Source organism: Mastacembelus armatus, chromosome 3, assembly GCF_900324485.2.
Source record: "Mastacembelus armatus chromosome 3, fMasArm1.2, whole genome shotgun sequence".
Lineage (NCBI taxonomy): Eukaryota > Metazoa > Chordata > Actinopteri > Synbranchiformes > Mastacembelidae > Mastacembelus > Mastacembelus armatus.
Window position 1 is genome coordinate 527,568 of NC_046635.1, and position 19,959 is coordinate 547,526.

The 19,959-nt window shown below is 41.4% G+C and overlaps 2 protein-coding genes across 3 annotated transcripts; one reads left to right on the forward strand and one right to left on the reverse strand.

Annotated features, from left to right (window-relative positions):
- Positions 1–192: 192 nt before the first annotated feature.
- Positions 193–12,345, reverse strand: cars1 (cysteinyl-tRNA synthetase 1). Of its 2 annotated transcripts, XM_026319647.1 has the most exons (23): positions 12,241–12,345; positions 10,480–10,707; positions 8,819–8,910; positions 8,323–8,411; positions 8,111–8,207; positions 7,852–7,950; positions 7,585–7,734; positions 7,190–7,330; positions 6,891–6,979; positions 6,680–6,801; positions 6,400–6,512; positions 6,105–6,233; positions 5,818–5,947; positions 5,242–5,345; positions 5,032–5,129; positions 4,560–4,749; positions 4,078–4,146; positions 3,586–3,667; positions 3,393–3,473; positions 3,213–3,280; positions 2,962–3,021; positions 2,261–2,344; positions 193–1,449 (listed from the first exon to the last, which is right to left on the reverse strand). In XM_026319647.1, the coding sequence occupies exons 1-23, from the start codon at positions 12,260–12,262 to the stop codon at positions 1,321–1,323; spliced, it is 2,466 nt and encodes an 821-aa protein (XP_026175432.1). In that variant the 5' UTR covers positions 12,263–12,345; the 3' UTR covers positions 193–1,320. The 2 variants fall into 2 exon arrangements, with proteins under 2 accessions (XP_026175432.1, XP_026175433.1); XM_026319648.1 differs by lacking the exon at positions 10,480–10,707 and having other exon boundaries at positions 12,241–12,309.
- Positions 12,346–12,364: 19 nt separating this feature from the next.
- On the forward strand, positions 12,365–19,920 carry pex16 (peroxisomal biogenesis factor 16). Its single transcript, XM_026319646.1, has 11 exons — positions 12,365–12,670; positions 14,170–14,205; positions 14,687–14,763; positions 15,109–15,242; positions 15,913–16,010; positions 16,308–16,388; positions 17,465–17,617; positions 18,196–18,268; positions 18,752–18,871; positions 18,951–19,015; positions 19,316–19,920. Exons 1-11 carry the CDS (start codon positions 12,538–12,540, stop codon positions 19,372–19,374), a joined length of 1,029 nt encoding a protein of 342 aa, XP_026175431.1. The 5' UTR covers positions 12,365–12,537; the 3' UTR covers positions 19,375–19,920.
- Positions 19,921–19,959: the final 39 nt, after the last annotated feature.

Sequence of the window (19,959 nt, forward strand, 5' to 3'; positions counted from 1 at the left end):
CTGGACGAACTTTGCTGCTTTTGGTATTTTGTGGGATTTGTTGACAAAGGGGAACATGGTGGCCTCGTCCTTTACAGTTGTACGAAAAGTTGACAAAGATTTAAATGAAATGAAGAGCAAATGAAAACCATTTACCACTGTGTGGATAAAACACTGAATTAGCTACAGATACAGTTTCATACAATAGTGAAATAAAGTTGAAAATATTTATGGCAGCTCCAGACAGCATTAGATCCAAACGTGACATAGAGCAGCTCACAAATTTCATGTTTTTGCCTTGTACCACGTATCAGGCAATAAATCTAACTTATGTCAGTGAGAATATACCAACATGTTATTTTTAGGCAATACCTGTGACTTTTCCACCCACATCAATAAACATTGATTTTGCAGGAGAGTGCAACAGGTAAACGTTTGCAGACTTTCCTAACTGTTGGTGATTTTTACAAAAACCCTTTTATTTAATTACTAATTCAGTGCTTGTAGAAAAAAGAGGTCACAAAAATGCCAACTCCACAATGGGTGAAGTAAAAACAATACTGGTCGACTGTCTTCAAAAGTTCTAGAGCTGTAACAATTAAGTGAATAATCAATCATCTATTTCAATAATTGACATTAACAAGCATCTTCTCAAGTGTGAGAAATTCAACTGTTAGCTAAATTATAATAAAATGAAAACCTGTGGACCCTCGGTTGATTAAAAAAAGCTATTTGAATCTCGTATTTAGTTTTATAGCAAATAAGCAGTTAATCAAGAAAACAACAGGCAGATTTAATGGAAAATGGAAATAATCGTTTCAGCTCCAGTGTCTTGAGCCGTCCTGTGTCAAATGACAGATCATTGTAATTAATAAGATAAGACTGAAAAAATATAACACGGGGAGATTTTGCAGCCACTTGTTACACAGGGATCTTTGTCTCCACTGTCAGAACATCACCAGGGAACATGTTTTGGTGTTTGCCACTTCAGCAGAACAACTATCATATTCTCCGATGAGGATCCCTGACAGTGGTGGGAAACCTTAGAGCTGTATTTTTGCCACAGTGTTTTCTGGAAATGAAGAGACAAACAGAACAAGGAGGGAGTCACCTTCAGAGGTGGTTCTCTCCAACTTCCTTTGCCACTCAGACAACTGATGTTAATCATTTTCAAACTGACTGAGAAAAGGAAGAAGAAAAAAATTTGCAGCTTTTTTGCATGTTATTTTCTGATCCAAAACAGATAAGCAGGAGACAAACGTTATCCACCCATCTCTGTCCTTGACATTTATTGCGAAGGTATTCTGCAAAGTGGATGGTTTGGATAGTTTGTAAATGGAATCAGTTGCCATTTTGGTTCATCTGAAGATACTCGTCGTGGAGTTTTTCCTGGGCCTCATAGAGTTTGCGCAGCTTCTTGGCTTGTCCTTTGCTGAGCTCCTTTCCTTCAGCATCATGAGTGGGAAAACCCTGTTAACAAGAACAAGAACAGGGCTCAGACTCATCCTGAAGAGCCAAGCTTCTTCCCTCATGCAGAGCAAATTTGAAGACGTTTTCCAGAAGATCAGCTAAAGATCGATACACACACACTGTTATATAAATAATAGGAGTTTGGTGCATCAGCTAATCATGCAGCTGATGCTATTAAACCGTTGAAGAACTGAGACGACGTCATTAAGAGAAGTGTCAATAGGACACTGCTGCTTGTTTCATGGATCAGAGCTTCTGACGTGATCAATCAAGTCGTTTTATTCACAAAACAAGAATGTGCTTAGAAAATGGTGGATGGAAATCAACTTGATGATACCCAGACCTCTCTAGGGGAATACAGTGATAAGCATAGAAATAAGAAAACTCAAAAGTCAGACCAGAAAAACAAAAACAAACCAAGTTCATAGTCCCACTCCCCTGCAGGAACAACACTGACCCTGGCTTTGTTTATGGACACGTCCTCCCTTTAAATAAACTTTCAGTGCCTCTGGTGCAGGCACAGGCAGTACTATAAGTTCTGTGAATTAACTGTGCAGTATAAAATGTTAATGTCAGAGCAGAATTTAAAAACAGTGGTTTTAATCTCACTGTGCAACCAAGGCTGAATAAAAGTCAGTGGATTTGACTGTTCCAAACCCCTTTTTATAACCAACCTCATTTCATTTGAAAGAATGTGTACTGCAAATTCTGTTTACTCCAACAACTACAAACGTTCACCTGGGGAGATCACTGCTGTCATGCCTTAAATATTTCTGTTAAATTCAGAGTTAAAAGCAAATATCAGATTTACCGTTTCATCGAATTTGGAATATTTGTCCGTTTCAGTGCGAAACATCTCACATGGAGGTATCTTCATCTTTGCGAGTTTAGCCATCTGCAACAATCACAGAAAAGCTTCAGTAACATGTTCACTGGGAGAGAAACTAAACCCTGAATAAATAAGCCCAAGCTCTGTCTGTATTCTGGTGTGGCTCCGTTTGACTCATGGCTCAGACTCTTTTTCAGGGTCCGCTAGTTCCACGACTGGAGCATCTGTTCTTCAGCATCACATTTCTAAAGGTTTGCAGCTTTTTTAGATGCTTTGTTTGTAGATGCTCAGTTTACGTCACAACAACGATCTGATGGCACAGCTGCTGGCATTAACCTGCATTTCTGATCATTTTGCCGGGTGATGTATTGATAATAAAATGATTATTTTACTGTATCTGTAGCACGCCACCTGGGTAGTAACCGCTGGTTAAAGTCTGACATATAACAGCAGAAGCAAAAAGAAGTAAATGTTATACTGTGAATTCATCTGCACTGAAACACAGCTGCTGTATTTACAGACCAATTACAAACAAGAAAAAATCGTTTTAAGACAAAGACAAACAACTGGAGTATTAAAAATGATACTAAATACAAATACAGGCATTTATGTACCTGCATGTGAATTTAACATGAGCCGGTGCAAGAAAAACAGATCAGGTGGGTAAAACCTCTTTGACTGACCTCTTGTTCCTGTTTCTTCCTGGCAGCCTCTTCCTTCTTCTTTTTCTTCTCCTCTTCCATCTATGAAACAACAGAATGGCAGGTCACAGCTTATTGAGCTCAGGTTTGTTTTGCCAGTTTCTTTAATGGTAATGAACTGGATTTTTTTTTCTTTGACGCTCAGGTATTGGAAGATGAGCAGACTCATCATCAGTGCAGACTTGATCAATTCTGTCATCATCAACAACCTCTGACTACGCAGTCATCGTTACCTTCTTCTTCTCTTCTCTCTCCTTCAGTAATATCTCCCTGTCCACAAACTTCACCACTGTAGGCAAACCTGTAACAGAGTCATACAGTGCAGGATGTATCAGACAAAGCTAATATTCTTTCTGTAATAAATCCACACATTGCACTTGGTTCTGGGAGCAGAGTATTGAAGACTCCGTTACCCTCATGATCCTCCAGTCGGACTCCCAGCTCTGGTAACGTATCATCACGGACCACATCACAGAGCTCCAGCAACTCCACCACTGGATAAGATTAAAAAAGTGCATGAACTACATCCTTCTGTGATTCGACACTGAATAGTGACAGAATAACTGGCGTCTTTTTGACACTCAAATTTTGACTCCCAGTTTTTACCTTTCTGCTCTCGTGCAATTCTTCGGACACCCTCTCTGAAATCCGACAGCACCGTGAGGTACGGCATCACTGTGCTCTCCAGCTGACAAACACAGCAGCAACAACATTTCACTCAGTGTCACTTAAACAGTGGCAGCTTGAAATGATGGAAAACTGAGCAGTAAAAACCAACAACTATCATTAGATCATCATTTTCCATCACACCAAGTGAGTCACACTTTAATTTAAAAGGAAGTCATAGGCTGAAGCTACTTCTTTCATGGACATAATTTAATTTTGAGAAAACATTCCATTCTGTATGACGGGCACTGAGTGATAGAATCAAAACTTGAATCCTGAAAATGGAGGATGACATTTGTTTGGCAGGAACATTAAGCCGAAGAAATGAATAAATAGACAAACACAGTGTGTTTTAAACTTGTGAATAAGATGTTAGTAATATAAGGTAGTTAAAGTCAAATTACAGTCAGCTGTAAGTGTCTCATTACTTACGTCAATACTATGACTTTGTCCTCCCATGGGGAAACCTATAGCGTCGGATCCTTCAACGGCACCAAATATCTACACGACAACAGATTCATTTCAGCGAGCAAATGCAAATCCCTTTAAGTACTCATGTAGTAGTAGTCAGTACTTGTGTGGTGTGTACACAAAATACCAAAATAACAGTAAATCTAAGTTTGGCCTCAGTGGTTTAACAGCTTCATGATCTTCCTTGTGTTTACCTGTCAAGCTCAATAAATGCTGCTGCTGTTTAATTATCAGCTTTCAGCCCTTCATGGCCTCCTGTGCTGCATTTAAGTGGATCACATCTGTGTTTACCACCTTTGTTCAACACAGTGCTCTGGAAACAGCACAAGACTTTTCCTCCTCACATTCAGTGTAAAGTTGAACTTTAATTTCCATCAAAAACAAGCAGCTGGCTGTGAGGATCAGTATTTAGACAGAGAGAGAAGTAGTTGAAACCCGCTCACCTTCAGCATGTTTGTGAGATACACAGCGATACTTTCCACCAGCATGCGGTTGGGCCTCAGCCTGGCGCTCTTCCTGCTGGCGATGTAGCTGTTGCTCTGGCTGACCAGCACCCTCATCTCCTCCATGGCCGTGCGAGTATCCATATTGTCACACAGAGCCTCGTGGACGGCCGCCTTCCTGTCGTAGAAACTAAACAACAGAAGTCACCTTTAGATTTGGCCTTGGACTTTAGTGTGATGACTCACAGATGACTCCTGGGAAAAAGCTGCGGTGCTGCCCTCAGTCAGAAAACTGATGCTTTTAATGGACATGAAGGCATCAAGTGCTTATTTATTCATTTATTAACTTACTTGGATCCTGCTCATGTTAATCACCTGTTTGGAACAATTTCAGCAGCTTACATCTGGTTAAGAGGTTTACCAGTAACTACTGAAGGACTAGAGCACTCACTTCCCCTGTTCGCTCTTTTACCTGTTGTTAAGCTCCAGCTCTGCTGCTTCCCACTTCTCAAACTGACCGGTGATATCAGTTGGAGCACGCAGGATGTCTTTGACGTTGAGGAAGAACTCCTGTGTCAGGAAAAGGGCACAGAGCAGCAGATTCATAGAAAGCAGAGACAGATTTAGGATCAGTCTCACAACTGAACAATAGGGCCCTTTGTGTCTCACATTCATCACCTACATTCATGAACTTCTCGTACTGGACGGCTGACTCCATCGTGTTGGAAGAATAGTCCAGGGTATCTTTCCAGGAGTGCATGAGGAAAGCCAGACGGAGCTGACGAGCTGCAGGAGGACGAACAGAGGAGCCATCATTTATCTGACAGCAACATTATGTCGTCCTACAACTTGAGCCATGTTCTGATGAAATGAACCACTGAAGTGTGAGACGCTGGATATGAACCTGGTGTGACACTGGCTGATGAGCTGTGACTGCTCTCTGCTGGAGCTCAGAGGGAAATGAAGCTCTGACACATAACGAATATTTTTCAATTCAGTGAGATATTTACAGAGACTGCATAGTATCATAGTGTTGTCAGCTCAGTCATAAATGGAGAGTATTAATATACATTTAAAGAAAGTCACTACTAAATATCCCTCATCCCCTAATTTATCCCAATTCATTCACAACAGTCAGTACATAATATGCATAACATTACACACTTCAGTTATTTCTTTACTTTCACCAAGTGTCTTTCAGGTAAGATGGTCGACAGAATCATCTGTAAAATCAGTCCAGCTGGACCAGAGGGGTCACCTGTGTTCTTTGCCAGTGCGTCCTTAATGGTGATGAAATTCTTCAAAGATTTTGACATCTTGCAGCCTGCGATCGTCAGGTGCCCGGTGTGCAGGAAGTATCGCACCCAGTGATCATTCTCAAAGAAAGCCTGCGAGGGAAAGAGACAGTGGTTAAAGTCTGTATTCGACTTATTGAAATGTATTTACATGCATCTCAGTTAACCCTTTTTGGCTGCTGCTGAACGTTTTCTACACACTGTCACAAGCTTTGCATCTTATGACAGTTTAGAGACTTTGCTTTTGTACCTCAGACTGAGCCAGCTCGTTGTCGTGATGGGGGAATCGGAGGTCAAACCCACCGCCATGGATGTCCATGGACTGTCCCAGGATGGAGCCGGCCATGGCCGAGCACTCGATGTGCCAGCCTGGCCTTCCCTGTTATGACAGTCAAGAACAAAATGAATCATACTGACTAATTAAAATGTCAGAAAACAGTGAAAAGCCCATTTTAATTTTCCAGTTTTCTTTTGTTTTGTCTTGTGCAGGTTATAACCTGCTGTATCATCCTAACAACACACCTACGCTGGGAAAGAACTCTCACCTTCCCCCATGGAGAGTCCCATGACGGCTCCCCTGGTTTGGAGGCTTTCCACAAGGCAAAGTCATTTTGGGACTTTTTCTCGCTCAGCCTGTCTGCTGAGATGCTCAGGTCGCCTGCAGCGTCAATTAAGATAAAACAAAAACTTAAATACAAATATAGACATAAATCTAATTTTTACAAACAACATTTCTGTGTAGTTTAAAATCACATTTAATTATAAAAACTATACACATATAAGTTTCAGGAATAAACAATCTGTTGACTGAAACTGGCATCGTACCTTCTCCCTCTTGTAAAGCTTTCTGGTCTCCGACTGCCTCTGGCACTAGTTTGGCGTATGAGTGTTGTGGACTGGCATCAAACTTGGAGGTGTCAAAGTACACAGAACCATTTGACTCATACCTGTGAACATCAGGAAACCAAATGATTAGACCTAGCACTGCTGGATCTGACAATTTGGACGTAAAATCATTTGGCAGGTTCTTTCTCACCCATAACCGTTTGCAACAATCTTCTTCACAAACTCCACAATCTCAGGAACGTATTCACTGACCCGGGTGAGGACATCAGGGGGAAGAACCTGCCGTACAGACAATTCACCTACATTAGCAGCAGAACAACAGACCAGTCATGGGACGTACTATCTGCCATGGGAGGGGACTCGCTACAGACCATGTCTAAAATGAGCCAGGAAAACTAACGTGCACCCCCAACTCATTTGTTTCTGTGCGCCTCTTTTTATGGTCCTACTCTGTTGGACTAATCCGACCTTGTAAAGCAGTTCTCTTACGTTCAGGTCCTGCATGTCTTTGTGGTACTCTCCCTCCCAGTACTTGGGAAGGATGGAGAAGATCGAGTTCTCAGTGACGTGACTGCCAAACTGTTTGTCCAACCAATCAGCGAGCAGGTCCTTGGAATTCTCCAACAGCACCTTGGAGTGAAGGAACGAAAACAAAACCCGTAGTATTTTAAAATCTGTGCTGTTTGACTCTCTAACCTGTTTAGAAATATACATTTTATTCTTTATTTCCTGACATTTTCAGTCAATTTTAAATCATATTAAAACTGACACAATAATCTGGAAATAGACCTCAGCCCACTCTCAATCAGCGCCTAAAATAATTAGAGTAACAGTGAGTGACAAACGCTCAGGTCACCTGCAGCACCAGGTCTGTTCCGACTTACCTGGGCCAGCGGTTGCACGACTTCATCGGCTGCTCCGCTCTGCATTGCTGCCTGCAGGGGCTGCAGAGCGGCAGTGACGGCTTCGTCCAGCTTTTCCAGCATCTGCTTCTTGTCTGGGTCTGTGGTCGAAGCCAAATACACCTGGAAGGGCTGAAACACGCAAGTGAAAAGACTCATGTAGTCTCATGTTTCACGGTTGAGCTGCACAAAACATATAAACAGATCTTCTGCAGTTGCTTAGATAAATAAAAAGAAGTGTACTCTCACCCCTCTGGCGCTCAGGACGTCCTGTAGAATTTGAGCAGCTTGTGGTTGTTTTTCCTTGTACTGGTCCAAAAGGAAGTTCTGCCGGGCCCTTTTAATGATCTAAATGAGTAGAGATAACAACAAACTGGTTGTGATTCTTGAACTGAAGAAACCACAGAGGCGGTTGCAGGTGGATGTGCTGCTGCGATGTGTTGGCAATGAGCTTCAGCAAAACACAAGGCCAGTGCACAAACCAGAACGAGCCATATGTACAAAGCACCTTGTCGTCTATGTCCGTGATGTTCATGCAGTACAGGACGTCATACTTGAAGTAGTCCCTCAGTATCCTTCGCAGGATATCGAAAGATATGTAGGATCTGAAGAAAGAAGAGATTATGAAATAAAATCTTACTACAGGAGAAGGAACGTTAAAATTTACTGAACTAAAGGAAGGCCGAACATCCTGAATGCTTTTCACTGTGACATGTTCACCTCGCATGTCCCATGTGGGAGGCATCATACACTGTAGGGCCGCAGCAGTACCATGTCACTTTATTCCCTTTCTGGGGAACAAACAGCTCCTGAAACATAAGCACAACAAACTTTCATGAGCTAAGCCTTTCACCAACACGTCCCACAGATCATCAGTGTGTAAAAATAAGTTTTTTCAATTTTAAAGTTCTCTACAGAGGAAAACAACATATATTCAGGGGATGTTCTGAGTTTTATACAGTGACTGCAAATGGCATCTTGCTGAAAGAAAAATAATGGGAAGTCCCATCATCGACCGTGAGAGGAATATAACAACAGAGAAGATGACACCCAGTGTGCATCCTAACCTAAGACACAGTACATCTTAAAATGAGTGGAACCTGGTTCTCTAGTTTCTCTGCTGGGAGGTTCATCCTCTTCAAGACAAATGATGGTGATTGCTAAGCCCCAGAAAACACAAGCACCGACACAGGTTTGATATTTGCCTCTAACGTACCTTCGCTCTCGTCAAGCTGTTATAGAGCTGAAGCTGGGGAACATCTGTTCCCACTGGTGGGCACCAAGGGGGCTGAACCCGCTTTGTCTTCACTGGCATACAATGACAAAACAGAAAGGAAGGACAAATGTTCATTCATGGTGCCTTTTTTTCACTAAATGCAAATGTTGTATCCCAGTCGTCATATATCTAATTATAGACACATATGTCTAACTACTGTACCAGTGTTCACCAGAAATGTCTAATGTCTCTACAGGCAGAAAACTAATCACGATCATTATGTTATTCTCATATTTTACACATGGGGGCTTTGGATATAATTAAATTATTATTTAGTCTAATTAATAATTTAGTTCGTCTTGAACATCAGACACTGAAGGAGGAAAGACTTTACGGACCAAACGCTAAAGACAAGGAATTTTCAAATCTGTTCCTGTTTGATGTTCAACAGTAATAAAACATCATTTTCTCTGCAACTACTCATCATTTTTACCATCAGTCTTGTTTTATTGATTAATCATTTAATGAAACATCTGGACGTTGTGAAAAATAACCACTGTAATTTGACATATTGAAATGTCTTCTAGTCCCAGAGGTCCCACTGATATTAAGTTTGCTATGAATGAAAATAATAACAAAAGCAGCAAATGTTCATATTTGAGAAGCCAGAGATTCTTTTTCTATTTTATTGGAATTTGCCTTAAACAATTAACTGAAAGTATTTAATTAACTGAAAGTATTTAATTAAGACACAATTATTTCAGCTCAACAGTGATCAAGTGTCCAGAGCTTACGGGTTTTTAGAGTACAAATCTGAAGTAATACGACCTTTAGAATCCAAACTGCATGTAGTTTAAGTCATAAATCAACAGAAAATTTTTAGGATTTTTTTCTACCTATATTTTAAATGTTAATTTGTCCCAGAGCCATAGTTTACATTTGTTCCTCCTCTGTAGTAAACAGGTCAATGAACAGGAAACATCTACCTTCAAATCAACTAATATCAGTTTGCCCATTAAACTGAACTAGTGCTCCCACAGGTGTAACCTTTTATTCTCAAGCATCGATTTGTGGCTCCAGTTTGCTACAGGCTACGATATTCAGCTCCAGGTGTGAGAAATGTGGCAGCTGGTCCAGCTGGAGAGGACAGAATCTGACCTTTCACCTTTAGTCAGACACTAGAAACATGAGGCATCACCATGTGCTCAGTTATGGAAAATAACTCCTTAAAACGAGGAGATCCTTAAAAGCTACACACACCAAGCACAAAACACACAATTCAAAGGAACACTCTGGAGAGCTACATGCTAATGGCACATTTGTGTGTGTTTGTTGTGTGTTTTGTCAGTGTCAATGGGCCTGTGGGCAAAACGAACAGTGGAGTGTGTTTGGTCCCAGCTGCTGTAACTTTATTTGAACAATGATAAACTGACTCTCCACACACAGGACATCACTATGACTGAAAATTAAATAGACCCTTTGATAAAACTCAAATGCCCGTGACAAGCTCTGGGTTCATGCATGTCACAGTTTGCACAGGGGTTGGGTTAGAGCTGCTTTACGTTTAGTCAGACTGCTCCCTGCCCAGCTCAGACAGCCTCGACTTCCAGGCTCGTAGGTTTGGGACCACGTCCACGTCTAGCCTTCAACTGTCTACTCACTGCTGCTCTCAGAGCTGAGGTCCCGCTGCAGGGCTGATATGTGCCTGTACCAGCGCAGAGCATGGACCTGTTGTGGATCTGGGGGCCTGTGGAGGAGCTTAAAGGCTTTCTGGTCGGCCTGGGAGGGGCTGAACCCAGCCAGGTAGCTGCGTGAGGTTAGGTAGTCATTCAGAGCCGCTGCCAGCGCAGCCTCCTCATTTATCTGTAGCAAGAAGCCATACTCAAAGGCTGCAGAAACAAGAGGGCGATTATTCGCAGAGAAATGACTGACTAAGCTGCAACAGCCAGAGAAAACACTGACAACAGCACCAAACGTTCATCCTGAACATTGGATAACCAATAACCTCAATACCAGCCTCACAAAGACTCAAATAATTTCACAATTAAACTGAAATCCCACAGATTATGTGACACAAACACCCGATGTCCCAAAACAACAGAACAATATTTTGCCTTTAATATTGTAAGGGTGTAAAAAATTAGCTGGATTTGGAACAGAGTAGAACCCGACGTGACCCTGAACTGGTCTAAGGGGATGGATGGATGGACGATCAGCGTGCATTACTCGCTATAGGGTTTGGACATGGACACGAAACAAAAGGAGTTTGACACTACAAGGCAAAATGACTGATTTAAAATAGAGAAAAGAAATGAAAGAAAAACACAAATATAAAGACAAAATCAAATAAAAAGCTCCATACTGGTCCAGAAGGCAGAGGGATGAGACTGAGAAGGAAATACTGGCTCAGTGTCAAACCACACACAGAGTGAAACCAGAATCAAACAGAAACTTACTGCTGCATAAAAAATATTAAGACTGAAACAGAAAGAAGTCAGAAGTGAAAAAACTGAAAGTACAAACAAACTAAAAATAAAATTATTACAGTTTTTAAAAAAAAAAACACAAAACACCAATATCCATAAATTAAATTGACATTGTCCATTGACATTTTAATGCTCCTGAAAATATCTGCAGGATTTAAGCAGCTTTTTAACCAGATGTGAAGATGCTGTGCAGGATGATGCAGCTTTGTTTCAGTTTGAGTTTGACAAGAAATATAATATAATTATAATAATATAAACTTCACAATGTTGAGACTGAAGTGACTTGAGTTTAAATGAATCAACTAGAAATAAAAACAACAATACAAAATACAAAGTGATGACAGTGACCATTAAAAAAACCTTTGACTGGGGTTTTTCATAAGTTACAGTACTACTACTACTACTACTAGTACTACTACTACTACTACTACTACTACTAGTACTAATAACAATAATAATAATCTATCGCTGAATCTCTTGCATCTCTTAAGTTTATATAAAATAAGTGAAAGTAAATTATTGAAGATGCGTCAGATGATGCAACTGAGCAAAACAAAGTAAAAACATCCGTCCATTTTATTTTATCTTCACCTCAGGCTGCCATTTATTTACAGTTCTAAGAGGAGTACCGGGTGGTACCGGGTGGTACCGGGTGGTACCGTGGGTTTACCTGTAATGAATCAAATGTCAACCAACCTCCATTCAGATCTGACCCAACACTAATGTTTGTTTCTGGGTAAATCTATAACCTATAAATATTTGTTGACCTGCCTCTTTCTGAACCATCAGCCCAAATGTCCAGGTTTTGAAAGGCGGCTCGGTTCGAGCTCAGCGTCAACATCAGCCCTGACCAACACACGTCGCACCGAGCTGCCTGCTCCTCATCAACAGCAGATCGATCACAAACAAAAGTCACAGGATCAGACAAAGACCTACCTGGATCTCCTGAGGTCGCCATCTCCACAACGTTTGGCCGCTGATGCAACAATAACGTGTCCGGAAGAAGAACCCGCGTATTAAAGGCTCGGAACCCGGAACCAATGCGTGGGAGCCCGGGAGCAGGGGGGACGGTAATGACTGCCGGCCCGCCCTCCGTGAAGTTTGTTTTGTAGTTTCTTTTTTAGAGCAGGTGCCGAAGGGACGAGCACACGCCTGACGAGCACACGCCTGACGAGCACACGGCTGAGTGTTAATAAATGTATAGTTTACGTCTGTGTCTGTGGATCAGCGGTCATGCCTCACATTAAAGAGTACTTCGACAAAGTGGCGTCTGTGTACGAGCGGTACACCGAGTACGTGAGGAGGAATCCAGCTGCTACAGCGCAGCTGGAGAGCAGCGTGCGGACCCTGTCGTACCTGATAGCAGGTGGGTGACTGACAGCAGGTCTCAGCTCATGTTACGGCGGCGTACTGCAGTACTGATGAAGTATAACCCATCGTACTGCAGTACTGATGAAGTATGAAGTATAACCCATCGTACTGCGGTACTGATGAAGTATGAAGTATAACCCATCGTACTGCGGTACTGATGAAGTATGAAGTATAACCCATCGTACTGCGGTACTGATGAAGTGTAACCCATATTACTGCAGTACTGATAAAAGTGTAACCCATATTATTGCAGTACTGATGAAGTGTAACCCATATTACTGCAGTACTGATGAAGTATAACCAATCGTACTGTATTATTGCGGTACTGATGAAGTACAACCCATATTACTGCAGTACTGATGAAGTATAACCCATCGTACTGTATTATTGCGGTACTGATGAAGTATAACCCATATTACTGCGGTACTGATAAAGTGTAACCCATCGTACCGCAGTACTGATGAAGTATAACCCATCGTACTGCAGTACTGATGAAGTATAACCCATATTACTGCAGTACTGATGAAGTATAACCGATCGGACTGTATTATTGCGGTACTGATGAAGTATAACCCATATTACTGCGGTACTGATAAAGTGTAACCCATTATATTGCAGTACTTATGAAGTATAACCCATCGTACTGCAGTACTGAGCATGCTGATATAGTGGAACATATGGAACACGCTGTTGCCTCACAGCAAGAAGGTTCAGGGTTTGAATCCCGTGGGGCCCTTTTGTTGGAGTTTGCATGTTCTCCATGAGTCTGTGTGGGTTCTGCACAGGTGCTGGTCTAATAGATGGACAGGATCGAAATACATGTCTGTAATGTCTCGCTCATTGACTTGAATGGGGAAACTACTCTCAGACATCTACAGTTGAATTTTGACTCTCCACAATGTGACTTCCAGATATTCAGATGTTTGTAATTTGACACATGTAGGAAACATCTTAAATATCTTGAATATCCAAAACAAACGTACTACTAGTCATTCGATTGTAGGTTCCTTAAATGTGACTTTTGAATAGTCACAACTCCTTTAACGATATTTGGACTTTAAGGATTTCTTCTAAAAGTGTTGATGGTTAAAGTGACTGTCCAGAATTACATTTCAGATTTCAGATACATTTACATTGTGATTAGCACAGTAAACAATAGTGTTGTGGGTGAAGCTGAGCCTGCAGGAGTTTTCAGCACTGAAACAGTCGTCTTGATGTCAGTAATTGATCTGTAGTTTGGGCAGTGAGCTCCTGTTTCGCACCGGCCGCAGTAATATTAGGTGGTTAGGTGAAATCTAGACAGTGTTCAGACAGCTGGCCATACTGCCACACAGGTCAGCTTTATTTTTCCAGCCCTGTGCTTAAAAACATGCTGTTTTAATAAAATGCTGCTCTGCTTTTCTTTAAGCACCAGACTGCTGTAAGGTTTTGTTCTGGTGACAGAGGACCAGTGTTTTTAGTGTGAACGACAACATGCTGTGTTTTATTTTTCAGGGCGATTTGCTGATTCCCCTGAAATATCTGAACTAGGTGAGTAAAGGTCAAGGGTCAGTAAAGCTGCTATTTCCAGGCCAATTTATTTTGCTTTATTAATATTATTATTATTTACATTTACAGTAATCCAATCAATAATAACTTTAATCTCATTGTATTTGTGGATTTCGAAATAAAGTGACAGCATGTATTAATTTCCAGTAATACCTGAAATCACCAGTCTTCATTAAACTGGACTTGTTTCCAAAGCCAGTCATAGCATTGAGTGTTTCCTGCCACAGCAATGTCTGTCTCCATGTTGTCTCACTCTCATGAAGTATAACCCAACTTTAAATTGTGAAATGAGGAAATGTGATGAAAAATGACTAATCAGATCAGCAGATTTGATTATAACGGACATACTCTTGCAGGACTTTCAGTCCTGATCAAATGAACCATGGCTCTTTGATTTCTGATTCAATGCTAGTTTATTGGAGGCTGAATAAATGTCTTGTTGGTGACACTGTGTGTTTTTCAGTGTACTCTGCCTCCAACCTGCTGGTGTTGTTCAATGACAGCATTCTGCGTAAAGGCCTGAGGTGTGCGCTTCCTGTGGTGAGCACTGCCAGATAGACTTCTCATCATCTCAGGCTTCACTGACAGAGAAACAAGCGTGTGCTAAATCAGTGCCAGACGTTGATGGTGTCCATACACTGCTAGAACATTTGACAGCTAAGATCTACAGTGGCCAAACTGAAGATATTTTATCTGTTCAGTTTATTGTGTTGTGGGTAATTCAGTGCTTTCACTTTCCTTATTAAAGCTCATGCTGGAGCTCTACCAATGGCAATAATGAGCAGACGTGTGCAGACGTTCTTTAGTTTCCATTTGAATGCTGTGCTATTTCTGTGCCTCAGATTGAAAGTGAAGTGACTTCCTGCCTGTGTTTGGTTTGTTCAGTCTCTCTCTGAGCAGAGACTCCTGACGTGGCTCTCCGTGTTGGAATATGTGGAAGTTTTCCTGGAGGTGGGAGCCTGCAGACTGTGGGGTGACGTCGGCCGGTGGCTGGTGATCGGACTTATTCAGATATTTAAGTATGGCCTTATGGGTATGGTACAAACTAAACCTCTTGGGCTTTATGTGAAGTTTGTTTGAAGCAGCCAGTGTCTTACAAAATATGGGTCAGTTTCTTTGTCCCTCCCCTCTTTCGACATGACAAGCCCACCCACATGCACCTTAGGGATGAACCCAAACACTGTCTGAGAGCCAGACCTTAACACCCACTGTCAGTGTCAGGCCTCACTGCAGATTAACATCTGCTGGAAACACTTAACTAGAAGAGTGGGGGCTATTAAAGCAGCACATTAACACCCAGTGGCTTTGAAATGCCATATTTGAATATCACATATGAGCGTGATGTTTGACCGTGCACATACTTTTGGCCATGTTGTGTACAAGCACCTACACATCTGTCACAGCCAACAGAGAATACGTGTGTTCTGGTAACATTAATGTACGTGAGGACGTTCACATTTTAAAAGACAATGTCTCAAACATGAGGCCACAGAGATTTTTCTTTTTTCTTATTTTCCACGAATCTTTATGGGATTTAGAGAAAATAAGCAAAGAATTGAAAATCTCATATCTATAATATGTAAATATCTAGTATGGCTGTATGAGTATTTAAAAAAAATCCCCCCTTCACGTACCACAGTGACACTCTGCTGTCTACGCTTCTCTAACAATTTTCATTTTCATCTCCAGGGCAGTTTTACGCCTCGTGCTTCTTCTGTGGTACAAATCTGGCATTCAGACTTCACCTCCCATAATTCCACTTGACAGAAGTGCAGAAGTCGGTGAAGGTCCGTGTCATTCTCTGTCTCACTAGCTGTCCTTTTTCCTGATTCCAGAAAAATCTCCTCTTGATCTTCAATGAGAAATAGTTTGGTTTTGTTCTATTAGGAACAGAAAGATAAAGAAGTTTGCAAAAACCAGTGAAGGGAAAATCTGTCAAGACTGTTTAAAGAGTTTAACAGCATCTCTCCTCGTTAAGACGTTTGGAGCAGATTTCCACACTAATGCTGTGAAAACATCACCTACTTTAGCTGTAAAGATGTGAGTATAAAGAGAGAGGGCCTTTGTGTTTCTGTCATCCACAGATAACAGTAACGAAGAGCAGCAGGACGAAACCTGCTTTGTGGGCCAGAGATCAGGACGGGTCGTCAGGCCGCTCGGCAGCGGTAAGAGTTTTGTTTTTTATTGTAGCAGATGATGCAAATTGAAATGTTCTTGACCTGAAGGTTCGAGTCATTTGAGCTATGAAGCCTCTGTCTGACTGAGCAACATTTACCCACCAGACACACAGAACAAGGCTCAACCTGTTTCACGTTCACCTGAGCTTCTGCCCCTTTCTTAAACAAATCCCTCACCTGCTGGAGTCCTACACCAGCTTCTAAGATGTAATTTGCCCTTTATGTCTCCAGCACACACAGACATGGTACTGTAGGAGTCAAAGCCTCCTAAATACGAAACACTAATCGCCAGAATAATCCCAGCTGTGCCACTTGCACGTCCATTCTCTCACACACACACACACACACACACACCTACCTGGTGTCAAGCCATCTAACCACCACTTCCATCTCACAGACAGTCCTGCCTCCACAGAAACTGCCAGACCAGAACCTTTTCACATATAAATGTCAAATCTGTGGTAGGTAAAGCAGCGTAGGAGTTTCAGGAAAAGTGTCACCTACTTTCAAGGTGCATTGATTGTTGCTGAGGTTTGGCTTCTTCTTCTTCTTAACTCGACAACGACCAAAATGCTTATTAACATTTAAGAAATATAAATGAAGGATTAGGCCAAATATCAGTGAATGTGTTAGAACAAAATCAGTGACATCTGTACACAAAGACTTTGGGGTTGTATTTGTGTTTTTTGTGCTCACTGGTTTGTGAATGTGTTGGGTTCAAATGAAAAAGGCTCAGTGCAGTTCAGTGACCTTTGAATCAAAATGTGTTGACCCTTGTCAAATCTGATCAAAACTGTCCTGGTGAAACAAACGTCGACTCTGATTGTTACTTATAGTATTTAGCCATGAATGTTTATATTTCACAGAAAAACCTTTATTAAGGACAGAAAGAGTCAATTTACTTTAAGTTTTAAACTTATTGAGTTTGGCTTTATGCTGTAATTGAATAATAATGATGTGAAATTTGAAAATATTAGCTTTTTGTTGATTGATTTCTATCTCTTCTAATTTGTCACTGTGGATGAACTTATCTGCCTGTCTGTCTCCCCTGGGTGCCCTGGCAGCACCCTCCCTGCAGGCCCGGCTGTGGGGAGCACCGAGACAGCAGAAGAGACGGGTGAACTCCTCCAAGGAGAAGCTGCACAGCAAACCAACACATCTGGGCCTCCAGGAGACCATCGCTGAGTCCGTCTACATCGGACGACCTCTTGTACACTGTATCCTACAGACAGAGCTGTGCAGTCTGCCCAGTTAATGTTTAAATGTTAATAAAGCTGAATAATAGAACAAAAGACATTTATATATGATTAAAGACAGTCATGGTGGACACATGCCAGATGTTTTTATATTTGTGTAGTCTAATAGCTCTAGAGAAAATGGGGAGACTGTACAAATATCCAGGTCTTAGTGTTAAAACATAAGTTTAAAAATCCAAACTCTGTTCATAGTCTCCAATTCAAAGAGAAGGGAAAATCTAGTCCTCTCACTGTTCGAATGTAAACTGATGGTAAAGTATTTCAAATTAGAATATTATTCTGACGAAGTGCAGAGGAATGTTTTGAACTGCACTGATTGTGAGGTTGTCTTGTATTATTGATACTGAACTCTAGATGGCGAGCTAGAAAAGCTGTGAACTATGTGAGCTGGTCAGCGACTGAGCCGAGAAATAAGCCGCGGCTTTATGAAGATGCTGTTTGTTGTCATGTGGCTTAAATCAATTTGATGTTGCACAGTGGTTTTATACTGGGCCATACCATAAAACCTTTTTCCTGAAAGTGATTCCTCCTGGCTGCAGTACTCTGCCTTGGACTCTGTGGAAAACAGTCCTGGAAGCCGTGGCTCATCTCTGGAGTACTTGAACTTTCCAGGTAAGCAGATTCATGACCGTAGGTAATCAATTGAAATGATCAGATATATTTTATGCACTGTACCCGCTTCCTCTCTAGATGACCGATAACAGCACTGATTATTTCTAAGAGTTTTAGAGGAATTAACTATATAGAGACAAACCTGGGGGGATGTTAGAGGGTTTGGGGTTTGGGGACGTGGTGTTGGTTCCTTCAGTGACTACATTTAAGGCCACACTGAGAACAGGACTGTGGAGGAAAGACATCTGCAGATCACCAGCTTCATCAGGCCCAACACATCAGTTGCCCTGAATCATTCAGGTTTTTGTTTGTTTTCAGATGTCACACTTGGCACTTGACAAATGAACAGTTATGAGATCATAACAGAGATTAAAAAAATACCACAGGACCTCATTCTCCGCTATTGTGCTAAATGAAAGTGTGGTTCCTGTCAAAGGTTTGATGAGATGAAGTTATTTCAGTTGTTTGTCCTGTTTCTTCCAGCTTCGCAGTGCTCAAAGATGTAAAATTTCAAAATCGATGGGAGAGGAATGAGATGAGGAGAAGAACCTTCCTTTTGCTTTACTACCTTCTCCGTTCCCCGTTCTATGACAAATACTCTGAGTGAGTATATCTGCATATGTTCTATGCACAATGATGGAACCTATGGAAGTGGAGCGTTATCATGTTTCTTCTTCTGCAGGGAAAAGATTCTCTTCCTGCTCAGACTTCTGGCTGATCATGTTCCTGGAATAGGGCTTATTGCACGTAAGTCTCACCGACCCCATGAGCGTTCCTTAACTTCTCACTAGTAAAGTTTTTATTTCTGAGACGGTGTTAAATTACTCAGGAGGCTCAGAGGACGTGAAATACATTTCACTTCCACTGATGTAATTATGCCCAACTTTAAGACAGAGAATTCAACAGAATCTGACAGTACAGTGGGTGGTGCATGTATCACAATACTGTTGTCCTGTCTTTAATATCATTCATTGGATTTCAGACTCACATATCATCAGTAAAATATCTGTGTTGGGTTTGATCCTGTTTCTTGTTCTCTCTGTTCAGGCCCCTTGATGGATTATCTCCCGACATGGCAGAAGATCTACTTCTACAACTGGGGATAAAACCAGTAACATGGGCTCAGATCTTTGATGGTTTCTAATCAACAGGGGCAAACAGGCTGTTTCCCAATATGTTCCTATGATCTTTTTTCTAACACTACAAGCCTGTTTTGACTCAAAGGATGGTTGAAGAACATTATTTGAGTTCTGATGATTTTATGTCATTTTTAAGTGAAGAACCGTTGAAGTGGTTTATCTGTGAAAATGTGCAGCTTTGTTTGTCATAAATTGTTTAAGTAGCTGCAGTGAAGAAGACTGTGCTAGAACATGTAAACCTGAGCAGCAGTGACTGAGAAGCACATACAAGACCTCAGTGAAACAATCAGCTCCAGCAGCAGGAATTGGGTTTGGACAGTTTTCATTCACTGAGCAGCTGAGCTTCTGAAAAATACAAGCGGAAGCAGATTAAACATATAAAAACTTGTGAAACAGGTCCAGGTCTGGATTTGTGTGCTGGAGTCAACAATGGGAACAAATCAGAGGTTTTCAAACTTTATTAACATACTGAATAAGTTTTTGTAGCCTGCAAATAAATAATTGAAGGTTTTATCCTTTTTGGACAGTTATGGTGGGGACATACACACAGGC

Coding starts and splice junctions, on each gene's coding strand:
- pex16 (XM_026319646.1), top strand. CDS start 12,538: ATGCCTCACATTAAAGAGTACTTCGACAAAGTGGCGTCTGTGTACGAG. Junction 16,389..17,464: donor CGTCAGGCCGCTCGGCAGCG/GTAAGAGTTTTG, acceptor GTGCCCTGGCAG/CACCCTCCCTGCAGGCCCGG. Junction 18,269..18,751: donor GGAGTACTTGAACTTTCCAG/GTAAGCAGATTC, acceptor TGTTTCTTCCAG/CTTCGCAGTGCTCAAAGATG.
- cars1 (XM_026319647.1), bottom strand. CDS start 12,262: ATGGCGACCTCAGGAGATCCAG. Junction 10,708..12,240: donor GGCGACCTCAGGAGATCCAG/GTAGGTCTTTGT, acceptor TTGTTTCTGCAG/CCTTTGAGTATGGCTTCTTG. Junction 5,346..5,817: donor CGCACTGGCAAAGAACACAG/GTGACCCCTCTG, acceptor GTCCTCCTGCAG/CTCGTCAGCTCCGTCTGGCT.